Here is a 25,257-nt window from a genome sequence, read left to right as displayed (position 1 = left end):
CAACATCACACACACCCAGTCCAACATCACATTCACCCAGTCCAACATCACTCACCCAGTCCAACATCACACTCACCCTGTCCAACATCACTCTCACCCAGTCCAACATCACACTCACCCAGTCCAACATCACATTCACCCTGTCCGACATCACACTCACCCAGTCCAACATCAACTCACCCTGTCCAACATCACACTCACCCAGTCCAACATCACACTCACCCAGTCCGACATCACACTCACCCAGTCCAACATCACACTCACCCAGTCCAACATCACACACACCCAGTCCAACATCACATTCACCCAGTCCAACATCACTCACCCAGTCCAACATCACACTCACCCTGTCCAACATCACACTCACCCAGTCCAACATCGCACTCACCCAGTCCAACATCACACTCACCCAGTCCAACATCACACTCACCCAGTCCGACATCACACTCACCCAGTCCAACATCACACTCACCCAGTCCAACATCACACTCACCCAGTCCAACATTACGCACACCCAGTCCAACATCACATTCACCCAGTCCAACATCACTCACCCAGTCCAACATCACACTCACCCTGTCCAACATCACACTCACCCAGTCCAGCATCACACTCACCCAGTCCGACATCACACTCACCCAGTCCAACTTCACACTCACCCAGTCCAACATCACACACACCCAGTCCAACATCACATTCACCCAGTCCAACATCACTCACCCAGTCCAACATCACACTCACCCTGTCCAACATCACACTCACCCAGTCCAACATCACACTCACCCAGTCCGACATCACACTCACCCAGTCCAACATCACACTCACCCAGTCCAACATCACACTCACCCAGTCCAACATCACACTCACCCTGTCCAACATCACACTCACCCAGTCCAACATCACACTCACCCAGTCCAACATCACACTCACCCAGCCCAACATCACACTGAACCAGTCCAACATCACACTCACCCAGTCCAACATCACACTCACCCAGTCCAACATCACACTCACCCAGTCCAACATCGCATACACCCAGCCCAGCATGCAACTCACTCAGGCCATATTCCACTATTGTTTACACTTTAAATATACTTCATTGGCTGTGAAACTCTTTAGGACTGCTTTAGGTTGTGTGAGGTGTTATATAATTGCACGTTCTTTATTACTCATATGTTGTGCAGGGTACACGACAAAGCTTCTGGTGATCAGTGATAGCTCTTTTATGAACAGCATCCAACCGTTCCCCTTGTTCTCTCTTCACTGTGCTCAATGCGGCTCTGAACTTTCTGCTCCAGGGCTTGCAATCCTCTGACCCCTTGTGATCTCACTCCACCCGCAACTTTATTGCACTGAATTCGAGACTCATCGCCCTGTCTCCGAGACTCATCGCCCTGTCTCCTACTTCAACTCTTCCCTGCACCAGAACCTCCAAACTGTGGAACTTCTCCCCTCCCTCAGCCCTTCCCTTCCTCCTACAGCTGTTTCTAAAGGTAGTTATTGTCAATCTCTCCCACCTTTCCCAAACCCTTGACGGTGTCTTTCGCTGTCGCCCCCTGCGAGGTTCCTGAGATGGATAGAGGTGAAGCAGAAAATCGCAAGGGTTTGGAGGAGATCGACGGGGTCGGGTGCGGAAGAGAACTGGTATCTGCAGCCTCGTTCTGTCGCCTTGAGAAGCTTGTTGAATAAATAGCTGCAATTGGAGAAATGCATAGTAGAGTCCTTTATTTACTCAATTCAGCAGATGTGTCCTTGCCACTTTTGAGTTGCTATTTTTTTTTTTGGTAACTATACATAGAAATTAGCAAAATAAAAGACAAAAAAACCCAGAAAAGAACGGTGAAATCTCCATGGGATTTTTCAGACATGGTCCAAGACGCTCCAAACATGGAGTCCATTGTTTTGTTAAAAGTGCGGAGCACGCGGTGTGTGTCTTGTTTTTTGTTTTAACCCTTTGACAAGGCAGTTAAGAACCCTGAGTTCTGCGACAGCGGGTATAGTTCTGGTGCCAGCCGTTCGCTCACCATCCGGCACACTGTCCCTCGGCGATGACTCCCTGCCAACGGGCATCGTCCGGCATCCCTCCGTCCGTCTCCCTCTCTCTCTCTCTCGCTTCTGTCCGTCTCTGCCGCATTCTCCTGCTTCTTGTCCATTTTGACGACAAAAACTAAATGAGGGCCCCCCCCCCGCCTCTCGAGGGTGTGTCAGGTGCCAGGGTGGTTGGGTCAAGGGGCTGCGGTCGTGGGTCTTGGGTTGCAGGTGATGGTGGAGTTGGGGTCGAGGGTCGGAGGGATCGGGGGCGATGGTGGGTTGGGCGGGGGTCACGGGCAATGGTGGGTTGGGGTCGAAAGGTGAGAGGGGTTGGGGTCGTGGGTGATGGTGGGTTGGGGTCGAAGGTGAGAGGGGTTGGGGTCCTGGGGTCGGGGTCGCGGGTGATGGTGGGTTGGGATCGAGGGTCAAAGGGGTTGGGGTCATGGTCATGGGTGATGGTGGGTTGGGGGTCAAAGGTGAGAGGGGCTGGGGCCGTGAGAGGGGCCGCAGTTGATGGTGGGTTGGGGTTGAGGGTCAGAGTCGTGGTCGCGGCTGATGGTGGGTTGGGGTCGAGGTTCAGAGGAGTTGGGGTCATGGTCGGGGTCGCGGGTGATGGTGGGTTGGGGGTCGAGGATCAGGGGTTGGGGCCGTGGTCGGGGTCGTAGGTGATGGTGGGTTGGGGGTCCAGGGTCAGAGGGGGGCGAAGGGCTCCCCCCACCTCAGCCACATGCGCACGGCGCACAATTTAAGACAAGGTACCCTCGGAGAGAGGTCGATCGGCATTAGTCGGGGTCGGAGACCAGGCGGGAGTGACGGCTTCTCAGGGGCAGCGGCAGTTCCGGTCACTCCTGCTCGTCTCCGTCCCCCTGCGGCCCGGTCACGGGCGGCTGGTCCTCGGCCTGCACCGCGATGCGAGGGATGCGGGTGGTCCTCATGCCCTGTATCCGACGGCACTCCTGGCAGATGCGGATGTGGGTGCAGCCTCTCAGAGGAGCCACCTCGTCCAGCAGCCGCTGCGGCCCTGGCCCCAGGCCTGGCTCCACCACCGAGGCCCCCGAGTACAGCTTGCCGTTGCTGAGTCGGAGGTCGCGACCCGCCCTCAGCTGCTTGGAGACGGAGACGCCCACCCGGCCCGGCCTCCGGCGGCGTCTAGACCGCGACGTCTTCTTGCAGGATACCGCGTGGCGGAGCTCGCTCAACATCTCTTGGCACATGGAGATCTGCAAGGGAGGAAAGAGAGAGAGAGAGTCCGCATTAGAATGACTCCGGACAAACCAGTGGTCGGCTCACTACTTCCCCGCTCCCATTCCCCCTTCATGGGCACTCGCACTGCGCCTTCCAGATGTTCTTCCCTCCTCTCCTGCGGCATGGCCTGAGAATGCGTGGTGCCCTTTTATACTTGGGGACTCAGGCCTCAGGCCGACACTGACCCCTCGGGCTGAGGTCACTCACTGACCCCTCGGGCTGAGGTCACTTATTGACCCCTCGGGCTGAGGTCACTCAATGACCCCTCAGGCTGAGGTCACTCACTCACCCCTCGGGCTGAGGTCACTCGCAGACCCCTCGGGCTGAGGTCACTCACTGACCCTTCGGGCTGAGGTCACTCACTGACCCCTCGGGCTGAGGTCACTCACTGACCCCTCGGGCTGAGGTCATTTATTGACCCCTCGGGCTGAGGTCACTCAATGACCCCTCGGGCTGAGGTCACTCACTCACCCCTCGGGCTGAGGTCACTCGCAGACCCCTCGGGCTGAGGTCACTCACTGACCCTTCAGGCTGAGGTCACTCACTGACCCCTTGGGCTGAGATCACTAACCGACCCCTCGGGCTGAGGTCACTCACTGACCCCTCAGGCTGAGGACACTCATTGACCCTTCGGGCTGAGATCACTAACCGACCCCTCGGGCTGAGGTCACTCACCGACCCCTCAGGCTGAGGACACTCATTGACCCTTCGGGCTGAGATCACTAACCGACCCCTCGGGCTGAGGTCACTCACTGACCCCTCGGGCTGAGGTCATTCACCGACCCCTCAGAGTGAGGTCACTCACTGACCCCTCCAGCTGACGTCAATCACCGACCCCTCGGGCTGAGGTCACGCACTGACCCCTCCGGCTGAGGTCACTCACCGACCCCTCAGGCTGAGGTCACTCACTGACCCCTTAGGCTGAGGTCACTCAATGACCCCTCGGACTGAGGTCACTCATTGACCCCTCGGACTGAGATTGCACATTGACTCCTCAGGCTGAGATCACTCACTGACCCCTCGGGCTGAGGTCACTCACCGACCCCTCAGGCTTAGGTCACTCACCGACCCCTCGGACTGAGGTCACTCACTGACCCCTCAGGCTGAGGTCCTTCACTGACCCCTCGGGCTGAGGTCACTCACTGACCCCTAAGGCTGAGGTCATTCACTGACCCCTTGGGCTGAGGTCACTCACTGACCCCTAAGGCTGAGGTCATTCACTGACCCCTCGGGCTGAGGTCATTCACCCCTCGGGCTGAGGTCATTCACTGACCCCTCCAGCTGAGATCACTCAATGACCCCTCCAGCTGAGGTCACTCACTGACCCCTTGGGCTGAGGTCACTCGCCGACCCCTCGGGCTGAGGTCACTCACCGACCCCTCGAGCTGAGGTCATTCACCGACCCCTCGGGCTGAGGTCACTCAATGACCCCTCAGACTGAGGTCACTCACCGACCCCTCAGGCTGAGGTCACTCACCGACCCCTCAGGCTGAGGTCACTCAATGACCCCTCGGACTGAGATCACTCAATGACCCCTCGGGCTGAGGTCACTCAATGACCCCACGGACTGAGGTCACTCACCGACCCCTCGGGCTGAGGTCACTCACCGACCCCTTGGGCTGAGGTCACTCACCGACCCCTCGGGCTGAGGTCACTCACTGACCCCTCCAGCTGAGGTCACTCAATGACCCCTCGGGCTGAGATCACTCAATGACCCCTCGGACTGAGGTCATTCACCAACCCCTCGGGCTGAGGTCACTCACTGACCCCGGGGCGTCACTGTGGTCAGTGCGGAGTTTCACTGATGCTCAGTCTCCTCCTGTTGCTCTCTTTGGGGCTCTGGGTGGATTACGGTGCAGTCTCTGATATATGGGCCCCAACAACATCCCAGCTGTCGTGCTGAAGACCTGTGCTCAAGAACCAGCCGTGCCTCTAGCCAAGCTGTTCCAGTACAACCATAACACTGGCATCTATCCGACAATGTGGAAAACTGCCCAGGTACGTCCTGTCCACAAAAAACAGGACAAATCCAATCCGGCTAATTACCGCCCCCATCAGTCTACTCTCAATCATCAGCAAAGTGATGGAAGGTGTCATCAACAGTGCTATCAAGCGACACTTACTCACCAATAGCCTGCTCACTGATGCCCAGTTTGGGTTCCGTCAGTACCACTCGGCTCCTGACCTCATTACAGCCTTGGTCCAAACATGGACAAAAGAGCTGAATTCCAGAGGTGAGGTGAGAGTGACTGCCTTTGCCATCAAGGCAGGATTTGATCGAGTGTGGCATCAAGGAGCCCTAGTAAAACTGAAGTCAATGGGAATCAGGGGGAAAACTCTCCACTGGCTGGAGTCATACCTAGCACAAAGGAAGATGGTTGTGCTGATTGAAGGTCAATCATCTCAGCCCCAGGACATCGCTGCAGGAGTTCCTCAAGGCAGTGTCCTAGGCCCAACCATCTTCAGCTGCTTCATCAATGACCTTCCCTCCAACATAAGGTCAGAAATGGGGATGTTTGCTGATGACTGCACAGTGTTCAGCGCCATTCACAACTCCTCAGATAATGAAGCAGTCCATGCCCGCATGCAACAAGACCTGGACGATGTTCAGGCTTGGGTTGATAAGTGGCAGGTAACATTTGCGCCACACAAGTGCCAGGCAATGACTATCTCCAACAAGCGAGAGTCTAACCACAGCCCCTTGACATTCAACGGCATTAACATCGCCGAATCCCCCACCATCAACATCCTGGGGGTCACCATTGACCAGAAACTTAACTGGACCAGCCATATAAATACTGTGGCAACAAGAGCAGGTCAGAGGCTGGGAATTCTGCAGCGAGTGTCTCACCTCCTGACTCCCCAAAGCCTTTCCACCATCTACAAGGCACAAGTCAGGAGTGTGATGGAATACTCTCCACTTGCCTGGATGAGTGCAGCTCCAACAACACTCAAGAGGCTCGACACCATCCAGGACAAAGCAGCCTGCTTGATTGGCAACCCATCCACCACCTTAAACATTCACTCACTCCACCACCAGCGCACCGTGGCTGCAGTGTGTACCATCTACAAGATGCACTGCAGCAACTCGCCAAGGCTTCTTCGGCAGCACCTCCCAAACCCGCGACCTCTTCCACCTAGAATGACAAGGGCAGCAGGTGCATGGGAACACCACCACCTCCAAGTTCCCCTCCAAGTCACACACCATCCTGACTTGGAAATATATCGGCCGTTCCTTCATCGTCGCTGGGTCAAAATCCTGGAACTCTCTCCCTAACAGCACTTTGGGAGCACCTTCACCACACTGACTGCAGTGGTTCAAGAAAGCAGCTCACCACCACCTTCTCAAGGGCAACTAGATATGGGCAATAAATTCTGGCCTTGCCAGCGGCGCCCACATCCCATAAACAAATAAACAAAAATAGAGAGAGGGTTTAGTGAGTGAAGGTCTGTTTACCGATACCTCCTCCGTTTCTGCTGAGCGACGGGTTGTCCACACGAACTCCATGACGGCCACGAACACCGCGATTATCAAACCACAGATTAACACTACAAATATCCCACCAATGTTTTCCATTCCTAAACCTGACAGGCAAAGAAAGAGAGCGTTAGTGATGGGAAGGCGATCAGTGATAGACAAGGATAGAGACAGACAGACAGACAGAGAGACAGTCAGACAGAGAGCAAGACAGACAAAGAGAGAGAGAGGCAGGGAGAGACAGAGAGAGAGAGGCAGAGAGAGACAGAGAGAGAGAGAGACAGAGAGAGAGAGAGAGACAGAGAGACGGAGACAGAGAGAGAGACAGAGAGAGACACAGAGAGACAGAGAGAGAGAGAGACAGAGAGAGAGACAGAGAGAGACAGGGAGACAGAGAGAGAGACAGAGAGAGAGAGAGACAGACAGACAGGCACAGAGAGAGAGAGAGACAGAGACAGAGAGAGAGAGAGCCAGAGAGAGAGAGAGACACATAGAGTGACAGAGAGAGACAGAGAGAGAGAGAAACAGAGAGAGAGCATGAGAGAGAGACAGAGCGAGAGAGAGAGAGACAGAGCGAGAGAGAGAGGGAGAGACAGAGAGAGAGAGAGACAGAGAGAGACAGAGAGAGAGAGTGAGAGGGATTGAGAGAGAGAGAGAGAGAGAGAGAGAGACAGAGAGAGAGACAGAGAGAGAGAGACAGAGAGAGAGAGACAGAGAGGCAGAGCCTGGCCATCGAAAAAGGCAGACACAGACAGACCTGGCTGCCAAGAGAGGACAGGATATGCTCTCACTGCAGTCAGGGAGTGGTGGAGACAGAGATGCACTTCCTCACAGCTTGTGGAAAATATCAGGGCATAAGGGGGAATTTCTACCCAAAATTCATAAAAATATGCCCTGAATTCAAAAATTTGAATGACGACCAAAAACTCCCATACCTATTAGGGGAACAGAGAACTTGCGTAACTTTAGCGGCAAACTATGTTACAGCTTGCCAGAAGCAGAGGGACAACCATTAAATCTAAGAAAAGGGTATATACATATTATATGAGTGTATATTTATACACACAGGAATATATCTGTTTATACACTGTATGGATAGATCTGCGTTTATGTGTTCAACCATAAATGTTTTTTTCGGTGCTTTGGCAACATAAGATGTACCTTGTCATGCCAATAAAGCAATTTGAATTGAATTGAAAAATTGAGAGAGAGACAGAGAGAGAGATAGGTAGAGACAGAGAGAGAATGTGAGAGAGAGCCAGGGAGCGAGAGAGAGAGACACAGAGAGAGAGAGCATGAGAGAGAGCCAGGGAGCGAGAGAGAGAGAGAGACAAAGAGAGAGAGTGAGATGCTGGAGATATGTGTGTACTGGATGGCCTGATTATTGCCGTGTGTCTGTGGTTTGTACTGACACTGCGGACGGGAGCATGAGTGCTGAGTCAGGGAAATGACGAGTGGGAGAAACACCCAGCCGTCTGCCTGAGCCACGAGCTCCCACAACGAGCTAAGGCTCATTCCCCCAGTGTGAGCGGATGTGCCAGCGTTGTCCGGGCTTTGCCGCGACTCAGACCCCTCGTGCGGATTTAATTTACTCTGTAGTCTGAATAATCACTGTGGGGTGACTGAGCGTGGGAAACAACACAGCCACCCACTGTCCTCAATTCAAATACAAACATCCAGTGGGAGTGGTCTGTGCCCTGGGATTGGGGTCTGGGCCCTGTGATTGGTTCTGGCAGCATTGATGGGGGTCTAGGCCCTGTGATTGGTGGGTCTCACCTTTCGCTCGATGATCCTCTTCCTTCGGACACTTGCCTCCCTCCCACCACTTCCTTTTCAGGATTTCCAGTCGGTTATTCTCCTGGAGTTGGAGGATGGCGAGCGTGATCTCATCGCGGAATGGTGAACCTATGGAGAGAGAAAAGGCCCGCGTTATAGAACACCAGAGACCTCCCCAGGTCACGCCCACAATCCCAGGACACGCCCACAATCCCAGGACACACCCACCTCCCCAGGACACGCCCACCTCCCCAGGACACGCCCACAATCCCAGGACACGCCCACAATCCCAGGACACACCCACCTCCCCAGGACACGCCCACCTCCCCAGGAGTCGCCCACCCCCAGGACACACCCACAATCCCAGGACACGCCCACAATCCCAGGACACGCCCACCCCTAGGACACGCCCAACTCCCCAGGACACGCCCACAATCACAGGACATGCCCACCCCAGGACACGCCCACCCCCAGGACACGCCCACCCCCCAGGACACGCCCACCTCCCCAGGACACGCCCACCCCCCAGGACACGCCTACAATCCCAGGACACGCCCACCCCCAGGACACACCCACCTCCCCAGGACACACCCACCTCCCCAGGACACGCCCACCTCCCCAGCTCACGCCCTCAATCCCAGGACACGCCCACAATCCCAGGACACGCCCACAATCCCAGGACACACCCACCCCCCAGGACACGCCCATCTCCCCAGGACACGCCCACAATCCCAGGACATGCCCACAATCCCAGGACACGCCCAGCTCCCCAGCACACACCCACCTCCCCAGGACACACCCACCTCCTCAGGTCACGCCCACAATCCCAGGACACGCCCACCTCCCCAGGACACGCCCACCTCCTCAGGACACGCCCACAATCCCAGGACACACCCACCCCCCAGGACACGCCCACAAGCCCAGGACACGCCCACCTCCCCAGGACATGCCCACAGTCCCAGGACACACCCACCTCCTCAGGACACGCCCACCTCCCCAGGACACACCCACCTCCCCAGGACACACCCACCTCCACAGGACATGCCCACAATCCCAGGACACGCCCACAACCCCAGGACACGCCCACCACCCAGGACACGCCCACAATCCCAGGACACACCCACCTCCCCAGGACACGCCCACCTCCCCCGGACACGCCCACGGCCCCAGGACACGCCCACAGCACCTGGCAACCAGTGGTGGACGGATGAAGAGCAGTCACTGGTTTTGACGGCAGTATTTGAGGAGATGGATGGTGGTTCGGGAGGAGGGGGAAATGGATGCTCATGAGAGTGGAGTGAAGGGGAGGGCATGAGTTTCAGTGAGAGTGGAACAGAGGGGAGCAGAGTGGAGAGAGAGACTGCACAGCGGTGAAAGAGGGGAAAGAGATGGTGATAAGGGGAAAGGCAAGGGAGGAGAATGGAGGAGGGAAGTGGGCAGAAGCTGGGAGCAGCAGTTTGGGGTTTGGTGGGGAGGAGCTGTTTAACTTGGTTGGAGCGGGACTAGACTGCCAACATGAATGGGTGGGAATTGGATGGGGGTCCTTGTCTATATGAGATGGGCTAGTAAGGTTTAGTTGTTGGATTGTGTGTGTTGAGGTAACCTCTGAGGAAGGGGTATTCTCATTGTCTTTGAGTCCGTGCTGTACCTGCTTTGGGAGTGGGTTAATTTACTGTTTTGAGATATGAAAGTGATTGAAGTTAAGCAAGAAACCGCATTTTGAATGTAGAAATTCTAACCTGTGGGTTGATTCCCCTGGATTCACTAGAACTGCCCCATCAGTACACTCAGGCCCCCTTCAGCCTACTGTCCTTGTCTTGTTTCTCGCCAACGCAACTGAATGGATGTTGTGACTTTGTCCTCATCTGTCGGAATCATTCTTGAATTTCAATAACAACTTGCATTTATACAGCCCCTTTAACGTCGGGAAACTCCACGGGAGCGCTATCGGACAAGATTTGGCACCAAGTCACAGAAGGAGATGTTAGATGTGTCAACTGCGGCTCAGTGGGTAGCAGAAGGTTGTGGGTTCAAGTCCCACTCCATGCAACTTGAGCACATAAATCTAGGCTGACACTCCAGTGCAGTACTGAAACATAGAAACATAGAAGATAGGAGCAGGAGTAGGCCATTCGCCCCCTCGAGCCTGCTCCGCCATTCAATGCGATCATGGCTGATCATCCAAATTCAGTACCCTGTCCCTGCCTTCTCCCCATATCCCTTGATCCCTTTAGCCTTAAGAAATATATCCAACTCCTTCTTGAATATATTTAATGAATTGGCCTCAACTGCCTTCTGTGGTAGAGAATTCCACAGGTTCACCACTCTCTGGGTGAAGAAATTCCTCCTCATTTCTGTCCTAAATGGCCTACCCCTTATCCTTAGAATGTGACCCCTGGTTCTGGACTCCCCGACCATCGGGAACATCCTCCCTGCATCTAGTCTGTCTAGTCCTGTTAGAATTTTATAAGTTTCGATGAGATCCCCTCTCATTCTTCTAAACTCCAGCAAGTACAAGCCCAGTCGATCCAATCTCTCCTCATATGTCATTCCTGCCATCCCAGGTATCAGCCTGGTGAATCTTCGCTGAACTCCTTCCATGGCAAGAACACCCTTCCTCAGGTAAGTCGACCAAAATGGCACACAATACTCAAGATGTGGTCTCACCAAGGCCCTGTACAACTGCAGCAAGACATCCTTGTTCCTGTACTCAAACCCTCTCGCTACGAAGGCCAACATATCATTTGCCTTCTTAACCGCCTGCTGCACCTGCATGCTTACCTTCAGCGACTGGTGCACAAGGACACCCAGGTCTCGTTGCACTTCCCCTCCTCCCAATCTATTGCCATTTAAATAATAATCTGCCTTCCTGTTTTTGCTACCAAAGTGGATAACCTCACATTTATCCACGCTATATTGCATCTGCCATGCTTCTGCCCAATCACCCAACCTGTCCAAATCATCCTGGAGTTTCTCGGCATCCTCCTCACAGCACACATGCCCACCCAGCTTTGTGTCGTCTGCAAATTTGGAGATATTACATCTAGTTCCCTTGTCCAGATCATTTATATATATTGTGAATAGTTGGGGTCCTAGGACCGATCCTTGCGGTACCCCACTAGTCACTGCCTGCCACTCGGAAAAAGACCCGTTTATTCCAACTCTTTGCTTTCTGTCTGCCAACCAGTTCTCTATCCAAGTCAGTACCTTGCACCCAATCCCATGTGCCTTAACTTTACACGCTAATCTCTTATGCTGAGGGAGTGCTGCACTGTTGGAGGTGCCGTCTTTTGGATGAGACATTAAACCGAGGCCCCATCTGCTCTCTCAGGTGGATGTAAAAGATCTTGAAGACGAGCAGGGGAGTTCTCCCCGGTGTCCTGGCTAATATTTATCCACCAACCAACATAACAAAAACAGCTTATCTGGTCAGTATCACATTGCTGTTTGTGGGAGCTTGCTGTGCACAAATTGGCTGCCACATTTCCTATATTACGACAGTGACTCCACTTCAAAAAGTACTTCATTGGCTATAAAACGCTTTGAGACGTCCGGTGGTCGTGAAAGGCGCTATCTAAATGCAAGTCTTTCTTTAGGAGAGGCGACCAAAAGCTTGGTCAAAGAGGTAGGTTTTAAGGAGTGTCTGAAAGGAGGAGAGGCCGAATGGCGGAGAGGTTTAGAGAGCGGATTCCAGACCCTAGGGCCTTGGCAGCTGAAGGCACGGCCGCCAATGTTGGGGCGAAGGTAATGACTTGCTTTTGGTTGTCAGGGCTGGCAAGTCTGCTGATAGGCCGAGTGAATGTGCCCCAAAGCCCACCCATCCCCATTGTACGGTGGGGTCCATTAGTCACAGCCCATCCCTGGAATATAGAAAGTTAAGGGGTGATTTGATTGAGGTTTTTAGTATTTTGAAAGGAACTGATAGGATTGTGAGAAACTTTTTCCACTGTTAGGGGAGTCTAGGTCAAGGGGACATAACCTTAAAATCCGAGCCAGGCCATTCAGGAGAGAAGTTAGGGATCGCTGCTTCACGCAAAGAAAGACTTGCATTGATGTAGCGCCTTTCACGACCACCAGCCATCCCAAAGTGATTTACAGCCAATGGAGTACTCTTGAAGTGTAGTCACTGTTGTAATGTGGGAAACGCAGCAGCGAGCTTGCACACAGCAAGCTCCCACAAACAGCAATGTGATAATGACCAGATAAACTGTTTTGTTATGTTGATTGAGGGATAAATATTGGCCCAGGACACCGGGGAGAACTCCCCGCTCTTCTTCGAAATAGTGCCAAGGGAACTTTTACACCCACCTGAGAGAGCAGACGGGCCCTTCGTTTAACGTCTCATCCAAAAGACGGCCCCTCCAACAGTGCAGCACTCCCTCAGCACTGCACTGGAGTGTCAGTCTAGCTTTCTGTGCTCAAGTCTCTGGAGCGGGACTTAAACCCATAACCTTCTGACTCAGAGGCGAGGGGGCTACCAACTGAGCCACAGCTGACACTGACAAAGTGTGCGAGAAGTGTGGCACTCTCTCTCACAAAAAGCAGTAGATGCTAGCTCAATTCGTAATTTTAAGTCTGAGATTGATAGATTTTTGCAAGTCAGGGGTATTAAGGGTGTTGTGTCGGTACCTTTCTACCTCGACACAATTTAGGACTCAAAACTCAGAGATTCAAACATGAAGTGCTTTATTGGAAGGAAAGGAAGTTCTGGAAAGTTCCGAACAAAGAGAGCTAAAATTTAACAGAGAACACCCAACCATTTATCTATTGTGACAGCGCCACCACAGGTGAGAGGAGAACACACAATACATAACATTTCCTCCCCCTCTTAAATGGAAGGTCCACATTATTCCTCAACAGGTAAGTTAGTTTCAATGCACTCAACGAACCTAGGGTAGAGGTAGACTGCCTCAAACCCTGACTTTACCCTGGGGTTTATTCTGCCCCAGTCTTGTGGGTAAGTCACTAAGCCTACAGATCCAAGCGTCTTGGAGGCCGCCGCTCTCTGACAGGATACCGGCGGTCATCGCTGGCTTCCACAGCAGTAGGCATTGACACAGGCCTGGATGGAGAAGGTGCCTGTGTCAGTTGAAAGTCAGGAGTTTGCACAGGTGGAACAGTCTCTTTGACTTCCTGTGTTGGAGAAGAGCACTGTGGCAAAGGATGCTGGTTTGCGGTATCATCCAGAAACAGTTCAGGCCAACCAGCCGTTGGAGCCTCTGTGGCTGTCTCTGCTCCTAGCAACAGTTGCTCTGTGTGTCTTCTCCAGACGACGTCCTCAGCAGTCTCAACCGTGTAAGACACAGGGCCCGTCTGCGCGATCACCGTAGCAGGAACCCATTTCGGTCCAGTGTTGTAGTTTCGAGCTAGGACGTGCTCTCCCGGATGAAACCGTCTCTCCTTGGCTCTTTTCTCTCTCTTTTCAACTCGAGCTTGTTGTTGACAATGGACAACCCGTTCTGCACTTGGAGGTTTGAGTAAGTCAAAACTTGTCCGCAACTGCCTCTTCATCATGAGCGAAGCGGGGGAAGTTTTGGTTGTGGCATGCGGCTCGTTCCTGTAAGACAACAGGAAGCTGTTCAGACGTTGGTGGATTGAGCCCTGACCTTGCGATGCCTTCAAGGCGTGCTTCAAAGTTTGCACAAACCTTTCTGCCTGGCCGTTAGTAGAGGGATGATAGGTCGCAGACCTGATGTGTTGGACACCATTCACATGCAGGAAGGTTGCAAACTCCTGTGATACAAATTGTGGACCGTTGCCACTTACGAGTTGTTCTGGTGAGCCATAACGGCTGAACATCTCACCAAGTTTCTCAATTGTTTTCTCTGCCGTGGTAGACCTCATCACAGCGACCTCCGGCCACTTGCTACGAGCGTCCACAACCACCATAAACATCTTCCCTTCGAAAGGACCGGCGAAGTCCACATGTACTCGCTGCCACACTTCTGCAGGCCAATCCCAGGGGTGTAGGGTTGCCAGCTGTGGAACATTCCGGACCCTTTGACATGGGGAACATGTTTTGGCTTTCTCCTCAATATTCCCATCGAGACCTGGCCACCAGAAGTAGCTTCTTGCCATTTCCTTCATCCGAACCATCCCACTGTGGCCTGTATGAAGTTGTTGCAGTATAGGTTCCCTCAGGGGTGGCGGAATGATGACACGGCGTCCCCAAAGAAGACAACCTGCCTGGACGGAGAGCTCATTTCTTTTTGAAACGTAAGGTTTCAAACTAGGAGAATCTCCTATCGCTCTCCCTCGAATGACATCGCCCATTACCTCAGACAGGACTGGATCGTTGCGGGTGTATCTTCGCACCTGAACTGCCATGACAGATGCTCCCTCCACTTGTCTAAAGTAGAAGATGTCTATCTGACGAGGCTCTGGGGGAGTAACAGGCAAGGGTAGCCTCGAGAGACCGTCTGCGTTGCCGTGCAAGTCTGATTTGCGATATTTGATGTCGTATGTGTGTCCTGACAACAGTAAAGCCCACCTTTGCATCCTGCTTGCAGCGAGAGACGGAATTCCGGTGTGGGGCCCGAAGATTGAAGTCAATGGACGGTGGTCCGTCAGGAGTGTGAACCTTCTCCCAAACAGGTACTGATGAAATTTTCGAATTCCAAAAACGATTCCCAAGGCCTCGTGCTCGATCTGCGCATAGTTACTCTCGGCCTTGTTCAAGGTGCGTGATGCGAAGGCGATAGGTTTCTCTTCACCCGAAGGCATGATGTGGGATATGACTGCTCCCACACCATATGGTGATGCATCACATGCTAGCTGCACGGGTAGCTTTGGGTCGAAGTGTGTCAGGACCTCCGAATTCAGCAATGCTTTCTTTGCTTGGGTGAAAGCTTCATTGCACAGTTCAGTCCATTACCATGTTTTGCCTTGACATAGCAACTGATGTAACGGCTTCAGCAATGTTGCTAAGTCTGGAATAAACTTCCCATAGTAGTTAAGTAGCCCCAGAAATGAACGTAACTGGCTCACATTCTGGGGTGCTGGGGTCTCCACGATCACCTTGACCTTTGGCGGCGCCTTATGCAGGCCAGTAGCGTCAATCACATGCCCCAGGTACTCAACTGAAGACTGAAAGAATTCACATTTGTCTTTACGAACTCTGAGTCCGTACTCTTTCAGTCGTTGTAGTGTCACATCCGAGATCAGAAGATGATCCTCCTCATTTGTCCCAGGTAGCACTGGACTCCTGGCACTCCACTCAAAATCTGATCCATTGCCCTTTGGAATAGAGCAGGGGCCGACGTAATTCCAAACGGAAGGCGGCAGTACCTGTAAAGTCTGTAGGTTGTGCAGTAAATAACTTCAGAGACTTTAGAAGTACAAACAAAACAGGTCTTTACTATTCAGAGGTCTGGGCGATTTCTGCCCTAGTTAACGTATTCCAACCCTTATATACTGGTGTGGTCACTATCGGTATTACAGTATACATGAGCCAATAAATAGTGCCACCCTAAAGTAGTGCTCTTAAAGGCGAACGGTTACATTCTATAGTTCCCTTAAAGGTAAACGGTTACATACACAACACTCCTCCCTTTCTAGCTTATTACTTACAGAATCCCGTTAAACATACAATCTTCAACTTATATAGACAGTTTGCAGATATACTCTCGATGGAGTCAACGTCATATAACAATTTACAGATATACTCTCGATGGAGTCAACGTCATATAACTTCATGTTTAACATAACATAATAACATATATAACTTCATGTCAAAACAGATCACAGATTCAGTCTCCGTAGGAACAGTTGCAACATACTCTTAGTGGAAACAGTTTACAGGTTCAGTCTCTGTGGAGGTTTCCGGATTCTGTCCGGATAACGCCGCAGTGGTGTCGTCATTCCCAGCGGTCCAGTAGGTGTCTCTGGTAAAGTCGATTCAGCTGGAACAACAGTGTCAGGTTTATCTGATTCTAGTATTACTAGATCAGAAGTAGGTGTTCTGGGTACTTCAGTTTCAACATTACTCGGGTAAGGTGGTGAAGTCGGCTGCTCATTTGTGGCGGACCCTATGATCTGGTCAACATGGCGCCTTATTACCTTGTCCCCAATGTCCACCGTGTACATCAACGGTCCTAGCCTTTTTTTAATAGTTCCAGGCTGCCATTTCTCCGTACGGTAGTCCCGGGCCAAAACTTGTTGCCCCATCTGGAAAGATCTGGTGGCCCTTTCATTCATGCCCTGGAATTGCCGGTTCTCTACGTCCCTTCTTACGTTTGGTTTGAGCAAATCCAGCCGGCATCTTAGGCGTCTATTGCAAAACATCATTGCGGGAGTTTGATTCGTGACCGCATGTGTTGCATTTCGATAGGCCAACAAAAAGCTATCCACCTTATGCTGTAAACTTATGTCTTCATTACTCATGGCCTTTATGGCCTTCTTGAAGGTCTGGACAAATCTTTCAGCCAGTCCATTGGAGGCGGGATGGTATGGGGCTGATGTGTAATGTTTAACCCCATTGCTTTTTAGAAATTTCTTAAATTCCTCAGACACAAATTGCGGCCCATTATCGGAACAGACCTGTCCTGGCAGACCATTCCGCGCAAACATTGTCCTTAGCACCGTAATGGTTTTTTCTGTCGTGGTGGTGGTCATCTTAATTACTTCCGGCCACTTGGAGTGGGCATCTACCGCTATTAAGAACATCGAGTCCATGAAAGGGCCCGCAAAGTCGATGTGTACTCTTTGCCAGGGAGATGAGGGCCACTCCCATGGGTGCAGAGGAGCCTGTGGTGGCGCGTTCTGAACCCTCTGACATCCTAGGCAATTCTTCGTTATCTCCTCTATGTCCCCATCGATGCCTGGCCACCACACAAACGCCCTAGCTAGGTTCTTCATCTTTACGCCCCCCAGGTGTCCTTCGTGCAGCTCCTTGAGTATTTTCTTTTGGAGTTTGGGTGGAATCACCACTCTAGACCCACACATCAGGGTTCCTCGACACACAGACAGTTGTTCTTTCCTCTGTGCGAATGCTTGCAGTGTTGGTTCGCACTGCGCTGGCCATCCCTCCACCGTTAAGTCATAGACTCGTGAAAGAGTCGGGTCATTCCTTGTCTCATTTTCGATCATTGAGTTCGTGATCGGCAAACACTCCACTATTGATGAGTGGAACAACTCTACTGGGTCTACTGTCCTCGCTTCTTCTACCATTGGCCCATCAGCGTTTCCATGTTGCTTGGACCGTTTGTATTCAATATCATACTGGTGTGCCCCAAGTAAGACTGACCATCTTTGTAGCCTTTGTGCTGTCATGTTGGACACGGCCTTGTTCGGGTTAAATATGGACACCAACGGCTGGTGGTCTGTCAGCAATGTGAACCTCTTACATTGCAAGTAATGGTTGAATTTCTTCATGCCCCACACAAGACTGAGGGCCTCCCTGTCTATCTGGGCGTAATTTCGCTCCGCGGGTGTCAAAGATCGGGACGCAAAAGCCACTGGCCTTTCCGAGCCATTTGGTAGCCTGTGCAAAAGTACTGCTCCAATTCCGTACGGTGAAGCATCACACGCCAGCCGAAGGGGTAATGCTGGGTTGAAATGAGCCAACACTTCTTCAGAGGTAATCAACTCCTTGCTTCTGCGAAAAGCCTTTTTGCACTCCTCACTCCACTTCCATGGTGTCTCCTTTCGCAACAGCTCATTCAGTGGATGCAGCACCGTGGACAAATTTGGTAGGAACTTGTGGTAGTAATTGATTAACCCCAAGAATGATCTTAACTGTGACACGTTCCCTGGAGCGGGAGCCTTCACGACTGCTTCTATCTTCTCCGGTGATTTATGTAGTCCCTCGCGGTCAATGATATGACCGCAGTATGAGATTCGTTTTTGGAAAAACCCACACTTATTGCGGTTAACCCTAAGGCCATACTCCTTTAACCTGGTGAGTACCAGTTTCAAATTCGTGAGGTGTTCCTCTTCATCCATTCCCGTGATTAGGATATCATCCAAATAGCACTGCGTGCTTGGAATTCCTTGTAACACCTGTTCCATGGCCCTCTGCCAAATTGCTGGTGCCGAAGCCACTCCAAAGACCAGTCTGTTATAACGGTACAACCCTCTGTGGGTATTGATAGTTAGGTATTGGCGTGACTCTTCCTCAACCTCCATCTGTAAATATGCCTGAGCTAGGTCTATCTTCGTGAAGTGTTTTCCTCCAGCCAACGAAGCGAAAATATTTTCAATCCTTGGCAGCGGGTATTGTACCGACTGAAGCACCGGGTTCACTGTGATCTTGAAATCCCCGCAGATACGGACCTTCCCCGGTCCCCCTGGCTTACTACTTGGTGAGGATTTCATGACGGGTACAATGGCCGTGGCCCACTCACTGTGGTCTACTTTTGACAGAACCCCTGATCGTTCAAGTTCTTCTAGTTCTGCCTCCACTGCTGGTCGTATTGCATACGGTACCGACCTGGCCTTACAAAACTTTGGGCTTGCATGTTCTGCAATCTTGACCTTTGCTTTAATACCTCGTAGCTTTCCCAGTCCTTGCTGGAATACCTCTTTAGCTTCGTCTAATATTCTGGCCAACCGTTCAGGTTTGACGTCCTCTTTTTCGGGCTCCACCGTCATGGTGTTTAGTGCATGCCAATCCATCTTTATTTTCCGGATCCACTCCCGTCCCAGAAGTGGTGGGCCTCCCTCAGACAACACATACAGCTCCAACCGGTGGTGAACTTTATCTTTGTATTTCACCTTGACCTCTATCTTCCCGATGGGGAATACTTTTTGCCCCGTGTATGTCTTCAGTATCAGATCCGCATCCCGTAGTGGAATGTGCTTGAAAAACTTTTGATAGTCATGCTTATTCATGACCGTCAACGCCGATCCGGTGTCCACTTCCATTTTTGCTGGGACCTTTTCAATCGGTAGCGTTATCCAAATAGTTTGACGGTCGGCTTCATTGCTCACGTTGTGAATTCTTAGACCGTCCAGTCCTCTGCCTTTGGCGTGTGTGTCCGACTTCTGTTCCTTCAGACTCTTCCTATTTGCGTCATGTACCTTTCTGTCCCATTTTTGTGAGGACTCATTATTGTTGCACGTCGTTCCTGACCGGCACACTTTAGCTATGTGCCCGATCTTGCCACATTTCCAGCATTCCTGGTTTTTACCCCAGCATTGCTTTTGGTCGTGTGTTGACTTCCCACAACGATAGCATTTGGTGATATTACCTCGTTTAGGCATCCTCTTCTCTTCTCGAGAACAACACAAGTATTTCTTTACTTATTATTAATTTTTGAAAATTCTTAATAATTTCCAAGATGGCGGTTTCCCGCTTCCGTCTTCTTCTTCTTCAGTGGTTTCCCCGCGAAAATGGCGGCTTTCCCGCGCTTCTCGCTCTCCCCGCCCACTTCAATGGCGGTTTTCCCGCACTTGGCAGTCTTCACCCGGTCCCCCGACGCCGTCTGTCAGCCCGAGTGCGGCCCTTATCTATAATGCGATCGCTGGATCGCGAAGCGGCTGCCGGCCCTTATCTGTAGATGCGATCGCTCTCGCGGCTCTCGGCCCTTATCTGGAGATGCGATCGCTGGCTTGCAACGCCTCCCGCTCGGCTCTGGCTCCCCCGCTCGCGCGGCTCTCGGCTCTGACACTCCCGCGCCTACTCGCAGGCTCAGCGCTTCGTGGCAGCGGTTGCTGCACAGCTTCTCACACTGCCCGCGGTCCGGCTGTCACCCGACGCCGTTGGACCCGAATGCTTTGCCCTTCTCCTCCAAATACTTCTACCCCGTTTTTTTTATTTATTTGTTTTAATTTTTTTTCCTACTCACAGTCTCTTCGGCCGCCTTGTTTTAGGCTGATTGGCTCGCTCAAGATGTGGCAGCAGGGTAATCTGTGCCTGTTGCTGCCGCAGCTTTGCTGTTAATCTTCCAGCTTCCAGTAAGTACTATACTTTTAGTAGACGGAGCCTCGTGTTTTCTTTTTGAAGCTCTCTGCTACTGGTTAGTCTTGCCGCAGAGTACGATCGGACTCGTCGCCACTGTAAAGTCTGTAGGTTGTGCAGTAAATAACTTCAGAGACTTTAGAAGTACAAACAAAACAGGTCTTTACTATTCAGAGGTCTGGGCGATTTCTGCCCTAGTTAACGTATTCCAACCCTTATATACTGGTGTGGTCACTATCGGTATTACAGTATACATGAGCCAATAAATAGTGCCACCCTAAAGTAGTGCTCTTAAAGGCGAACGGTTACATTCTATAGTTCCCTTAAAGGTAAACGGTTACATACACAACAGTACCTGTATAGCCCCTTGTGTGTCACAATTGTCAGCAGCTTCTTTGATTTGTCATCGACATGCATTTGTAGATAAGCCTGGCATAAGTCTATTTTGCTGAACTTTTGCCCTCTGGCCAGGCCCGTAAAAAGATCATCAATGAGGGGAAGAAGTTACTGTTCCACAGACAGCACCGGGTTAATAGTCACTTTAAAATCCCCGCAGATTCGAACAGGTCCATCCTTTTCCAGGACAGGAACAATGGGTGTGGCCCATTTGCTCACGCTCACAGGCTCCAGGACTCCATTCTCGACTAAGGCCTCCAAGTTAGCCTCAACTTTTGGCCTAATTGCATAGGGTACAGGTCGGGCTTTGTGAAACTTCGGCTGGCTGTCAGGTTTAATGTCCAGTCTCACACTGATCTTTTTCATGCTCCCAAGTTCCCCATTGAAGAGTTCTGCATGTTTGTTTAACACTGCAGTCAGACCTGACTCCCCTTTTGACATCATGCGGACTGCAGGCCAGTCCAGCGTGATTTTCTCCAGCCACGCACGTCCCAGTAGCGATGGGTAATTTCCCTTTACCAAATATAGTGGCAGTTTTGCAGTCTGTCCGTTCAATTTAACTGTCACCTCAATGACACCTCTCATGGCCACAGGTTCGCCGGTATACGTCTTTAGCACAATGTTTGTTGGCTGAAGGGTAAGATGCTTTAGTATTTTGTTGTAGACAGTGTCTGAAACAAGGGACACAGCCGCGCCTGTGTCCACCTCCATCCGCACTGATTGTCCCTCCACCAGTGGTGACACCCAGTAGCCATTTGAACCACCTGCAACCATCAGTATGTGCACCTCTTCCTCCTCAGAGGTGTCGCTCCCCTCTGTTTTGCTTGTTCCATCATACTGCACTGAATGAACACTCTTTTTCCTCTCTTGTCAAAATACAGACATTTTGCTTCCATGCTTCCCAGCTCTGTCTGTTCTTTTTTTATCTCTACAGGTGCGTTCAATGTGACCCTTTTTGCCACAATTTCGGCATTCCAGCTCCGTACACCAGCAGTCATTAGCGTGATGGCCCGTTTTCCCACAACGGTAACATGTGCCGTTCCGCGCACCTTTAGGCTCAGACGACACCTTGTGAACTCTCCCTGTTGAACTCAACTGGTGAGCCTCCTTTTCCGCCATCTCCATGGAGACACTAACTTCAATGGCCTTTTCAAGAGTAAGGTTGTCCTCAGTAAGAAGGCGCTTCTGTGTGGCTGCATTTTGCAGACCACACACAAGTCTGTCTCTAATGGTGTCATTCAGCACCTCCTTGAACTGGCAGTGTTCCGACAACCTTTTTAAAACAGCAATAAACATCGTCACTGATTCCCCCTCCTCTTGATTCCGTTTGTGAAATCTAAATCTCTCAGCAATAACCAGAGGTTTTGGTGAAAAATGTGCTCCAAGAATTTCCACTAGTTGCTTATATGTTTTAGTTCCTGGCTTATCTGGCTGCACGAGGCTGCGAAGTAAATTGAAAGTCTTCGGCCCGATTACACTCAAAAAGGTAGGCACGACCTTTTCATTTGCCACCGCATTCGCCAATACAAAATAGTCAAAACGTTCCGTATATGCGCTCCATTGCTCCACATTTTCATCAAAATCACCGATGTTTCCTAATATAGTAGCCATCTCACGTTTCAAATTAAATTTTCTGTTTACTCACTGCACCCGTAACGTACGCAGATTCATCCGCTCCTCGTTGCCACTTGCTGTGTCGGTACCTTTCTACCTAGACACAATTTAGGACTCAGAACTCAGAGATTCAAACATGAAGTGCTTTATTGGAAGGAAAGGAAGTTCTGGAAAGTTCCGAACAAAGAGAGCTAAACTTAACAGAGAACACCCAACCATTTATCTCCTGTGACAGCACCACCACAGGTGGGAGGAGAACACACAATACATAACAAAGGGATATGGAGCCAAGCCTATTGGATTGAGTTAGGATATAGATCAGCCATGATCTCACTGAATGGGGGAAACAGGTTTGAGGGCACTCACCAAACTGAGCAGGCTGGGGCTCTTTTCTCTAGAAAAGATAAGACTGAGGGGCCGACCTGATAGAGGTCTTTAAAATTATGAAAGGTTTCGATAGGGTAGACGTAGAGAAGATGTTTCCACTTGCAGGGGAGAGCATAACATAAGACCGTAAGACATAGGAGCAGGAGTAGGTCATTCGGCCCCTCGAACCTGCTCCGCCATTCAATAAGATCATGGCTGATCTGATCTTGGCCTCAACTCCACTTCCCTGCCTGCTCCCCATAACCCTTGACTCCCTTACCTTTCAGCATCTGTCTATCTCCACCTTAAATATATTCAATGACCCAGCCTCCACAGCTCTCTGGGGAAGAGAATTCCAAAGATTCACGACCCTTTGAGAGACGAAATTCCTCCTCATTTCCGATTTTAAAAAGTGCCCCCTTATTCTGAAACTATGCCTCCTAGTTCTAGGTTCCCCCACGAGGGGAAACATCCTTTCTGCATCTACCCTGTCAAGCCCCTTCAGAATCTTATATATTTCAATAAGATCCCCTCTCATTCTTCTAAACTCCAATGAGTATAGGCCCAACCTGCTCAATCTTTCTTCATAAGAGATCAAAACTAGGGGCCATAAATATAAAATAGTCACTAATAAATCCAATAAGGGATTCAGGAGAAACCTCTTCACCCAGAGAGCGGTGAGAATGTGGAACTTGCTATCACACGGAATGGTTGAGGCAAATAGCGTAGATGCATTTAAGGGGAAGCTGGATAAACACATGGGGGAGAAAGGAATAGAAGGATATGCTGATGGGGTGAGATGAAGAAGGGTGGGAGGAGGCTCATGTGGAGCACGAACTGCTTGGGCCTAATGGTCTGTTCCTGTGCTGTGCATTCGATGTAATTCTGTGCCACTCTCCCCAGTGTGTGTTGCCGTTACTCACAGCTCCCTCACACCTACCCAGAGGCATGCCGATCCCATAGCCCTTGGTGTCCAGCAGCCCTCCGATCTGCGTCAGGTTGCAGTTGCGTTTCCTGTGGTACTCGTTCATGGTGGACTCCAGGAGGAAGGCGTACTTGGAGTTTAAGACCCGGGCGATCCCTTCCTCCGTGGTCTTGACAAAGACACTAGGCTGCTTGGAGTGCATGTAGTTCCACATCCGCTGGTAGGTCTGGTACCGGGAATTCTGAGGAGGGGGGGGGAGAGCGGGGGAGGAGCAGGGGGGAAGAGATAAAACTCATCAGCCCCTGAATGTCTCAGCGGGGAAACACAATGCCCAGGGGTCTTAGGCTCCCAGTGTCCCAGGGTCCCAGACTCCCAGGGTCCCAGGCTCTGAACCTCTCATTGTCCCAGGCTTCCAGGCTCCCATTGTCCCAGGCTCCCAGGCTCCTAGTGTCCTATATCCCAGAGTCCCAAGCTCCCAGGAGTCCCATACTCGCAGTGTCCAGTATCCCAGAGTCCCAGTGTCCAGTATCCCAGATGCACAGTGTCCAGTATCCCAGAGTCCCAGTGTCCAGTATCCCAGAGTCCCAGTGTCCAGTATCCCGGAGTCCTGGGCTTCCAGGGGTCCCACACTCCCAGTGTCCAAGATCCCAGATTCCCAGTGTCCAGTATCCTAGTGTCCCAAGCTCCCAGGGGTCCCACACTCCCAGTATCCAGTATCCCAGAGTCCCAGTGTCCAGTATCCCAGAGTCCCAGTGTCCAGTATCCCAGAGTCCCAAACTCCCAGGGGTCCCACACTCCCAGTGTCCAGTATCCCAGAGTCCCAGTGTCCAGTATCCCAGAGTCCCAGTGTCCAGTATCCCAGAGTCCCAGTGTCCAGTATCCCAGAGTTCCAAGCTCCCAGGGGTCCCACACTCCCAGTGTCCAGTATCTCAGAGTCCCAGTGTCCAGCATCCCAGATTCCCAGCGTCCAGTATCCCAGAGTTCCAAGCTCCCAGGGGTCCCACATTCCCAGTGTCCAGTATCCCATAGTCCCAGTGTCCAGTATCCCAGAGTCCCAGTGTCCAGTATCCCAGAGTCCCAGGCTCCCAGGGGTCCCACACTCCCAGTGTCCAGTATCCCATAGTCCCAGTGTCCAGTATCCCAGAGTCCCAGTGTCCAGTATCCCAGAGTCCCAGGCTCCCAGGGGTCCCACACTCCCAGTGTCCAGTATCCCAGATTCCCAGTGTCCAGTATCCCAGAGTCCCAGTGTCTAGTATCCCAGAGTCCCAGTGTCCAGTATCCCAGAGTCCCAAGCACCCAGGGGTCCCATAGTCCCAGTGTCCAGTATCCCAGACTCCCAGTGTCCAGTATCCTAGAGTCCCAGGCTCCCAGGGGTTCCAGACTCCCAGTGTCCAGGATCCCAGAGTCCCAGGCTCCCAGGGGTCCGAGGCTCCCAAGCTCCTGGGGCCCCAGGCTCCCAGGCTCCTAGCGTCCCAGTGTCCCAGGAGCTCCCAGGGTCCGAGGCTCCCAGTGTCCCAGGGTCCCGGG

General features: G+C 51.8%; 1 protein-coding gene across 1 annotated transcript in view; it reads right to left on the bottom strand.

The window, feature by feature from the left end:
• Window positions 1–1,710: 1,710 nt before the first annotated feature.
• The window catches only part of grik5 (glutamate receptor, ionotropic, kainate 5), a 158,134-nt gene continuing 134,587 nt past the window's right edge, over window positions 1,711–25,257 (bottom strand). The window contains exons 14-17 of the mRNA XM_086002407.1: window positions 23,746–23,971; window positions 8,531–8,659; window positions 6,734–6,861; window positions 1,711–3,251 (exon numbers count right to left, since the gene is read on the bottom strand). Of these exons, the coding sequence (XP_085858533.1) occupies window positions 2,874–3,251; window positions 6,734–6,861; window positions 8,531–8,659; window positions 23,746–23,971 (861 nt within the window). The 3' untranslated portion in view covers window positions 1,711–2,873. The remainder of the gene's footprint in view (window positions 3,252–6,733; window positions 6,862–8,530; window positions 8,660–23,745; window positions 23,972–25,257) is intronic.

Source organism: Somniosus microcephalus, chromosome 12 (assembly GCF_052327205.1).
Source record: "Somniosus microcephalus isolate GS21.2 chromosome 12, FLI_Smic_1.0, whole genome shotgun sequence".
Lineage (NCBI taxonomy): Eukaryota > Metazoa > Chordata > Chondrichthyes > Squaliformes > Somniosidae > Somniosus > Somniosus microcephalus.
Note: the sequence above shows the minus strand (reverse complement) of the source record. Positions and strands in the feature narration are given on the sequence as shown.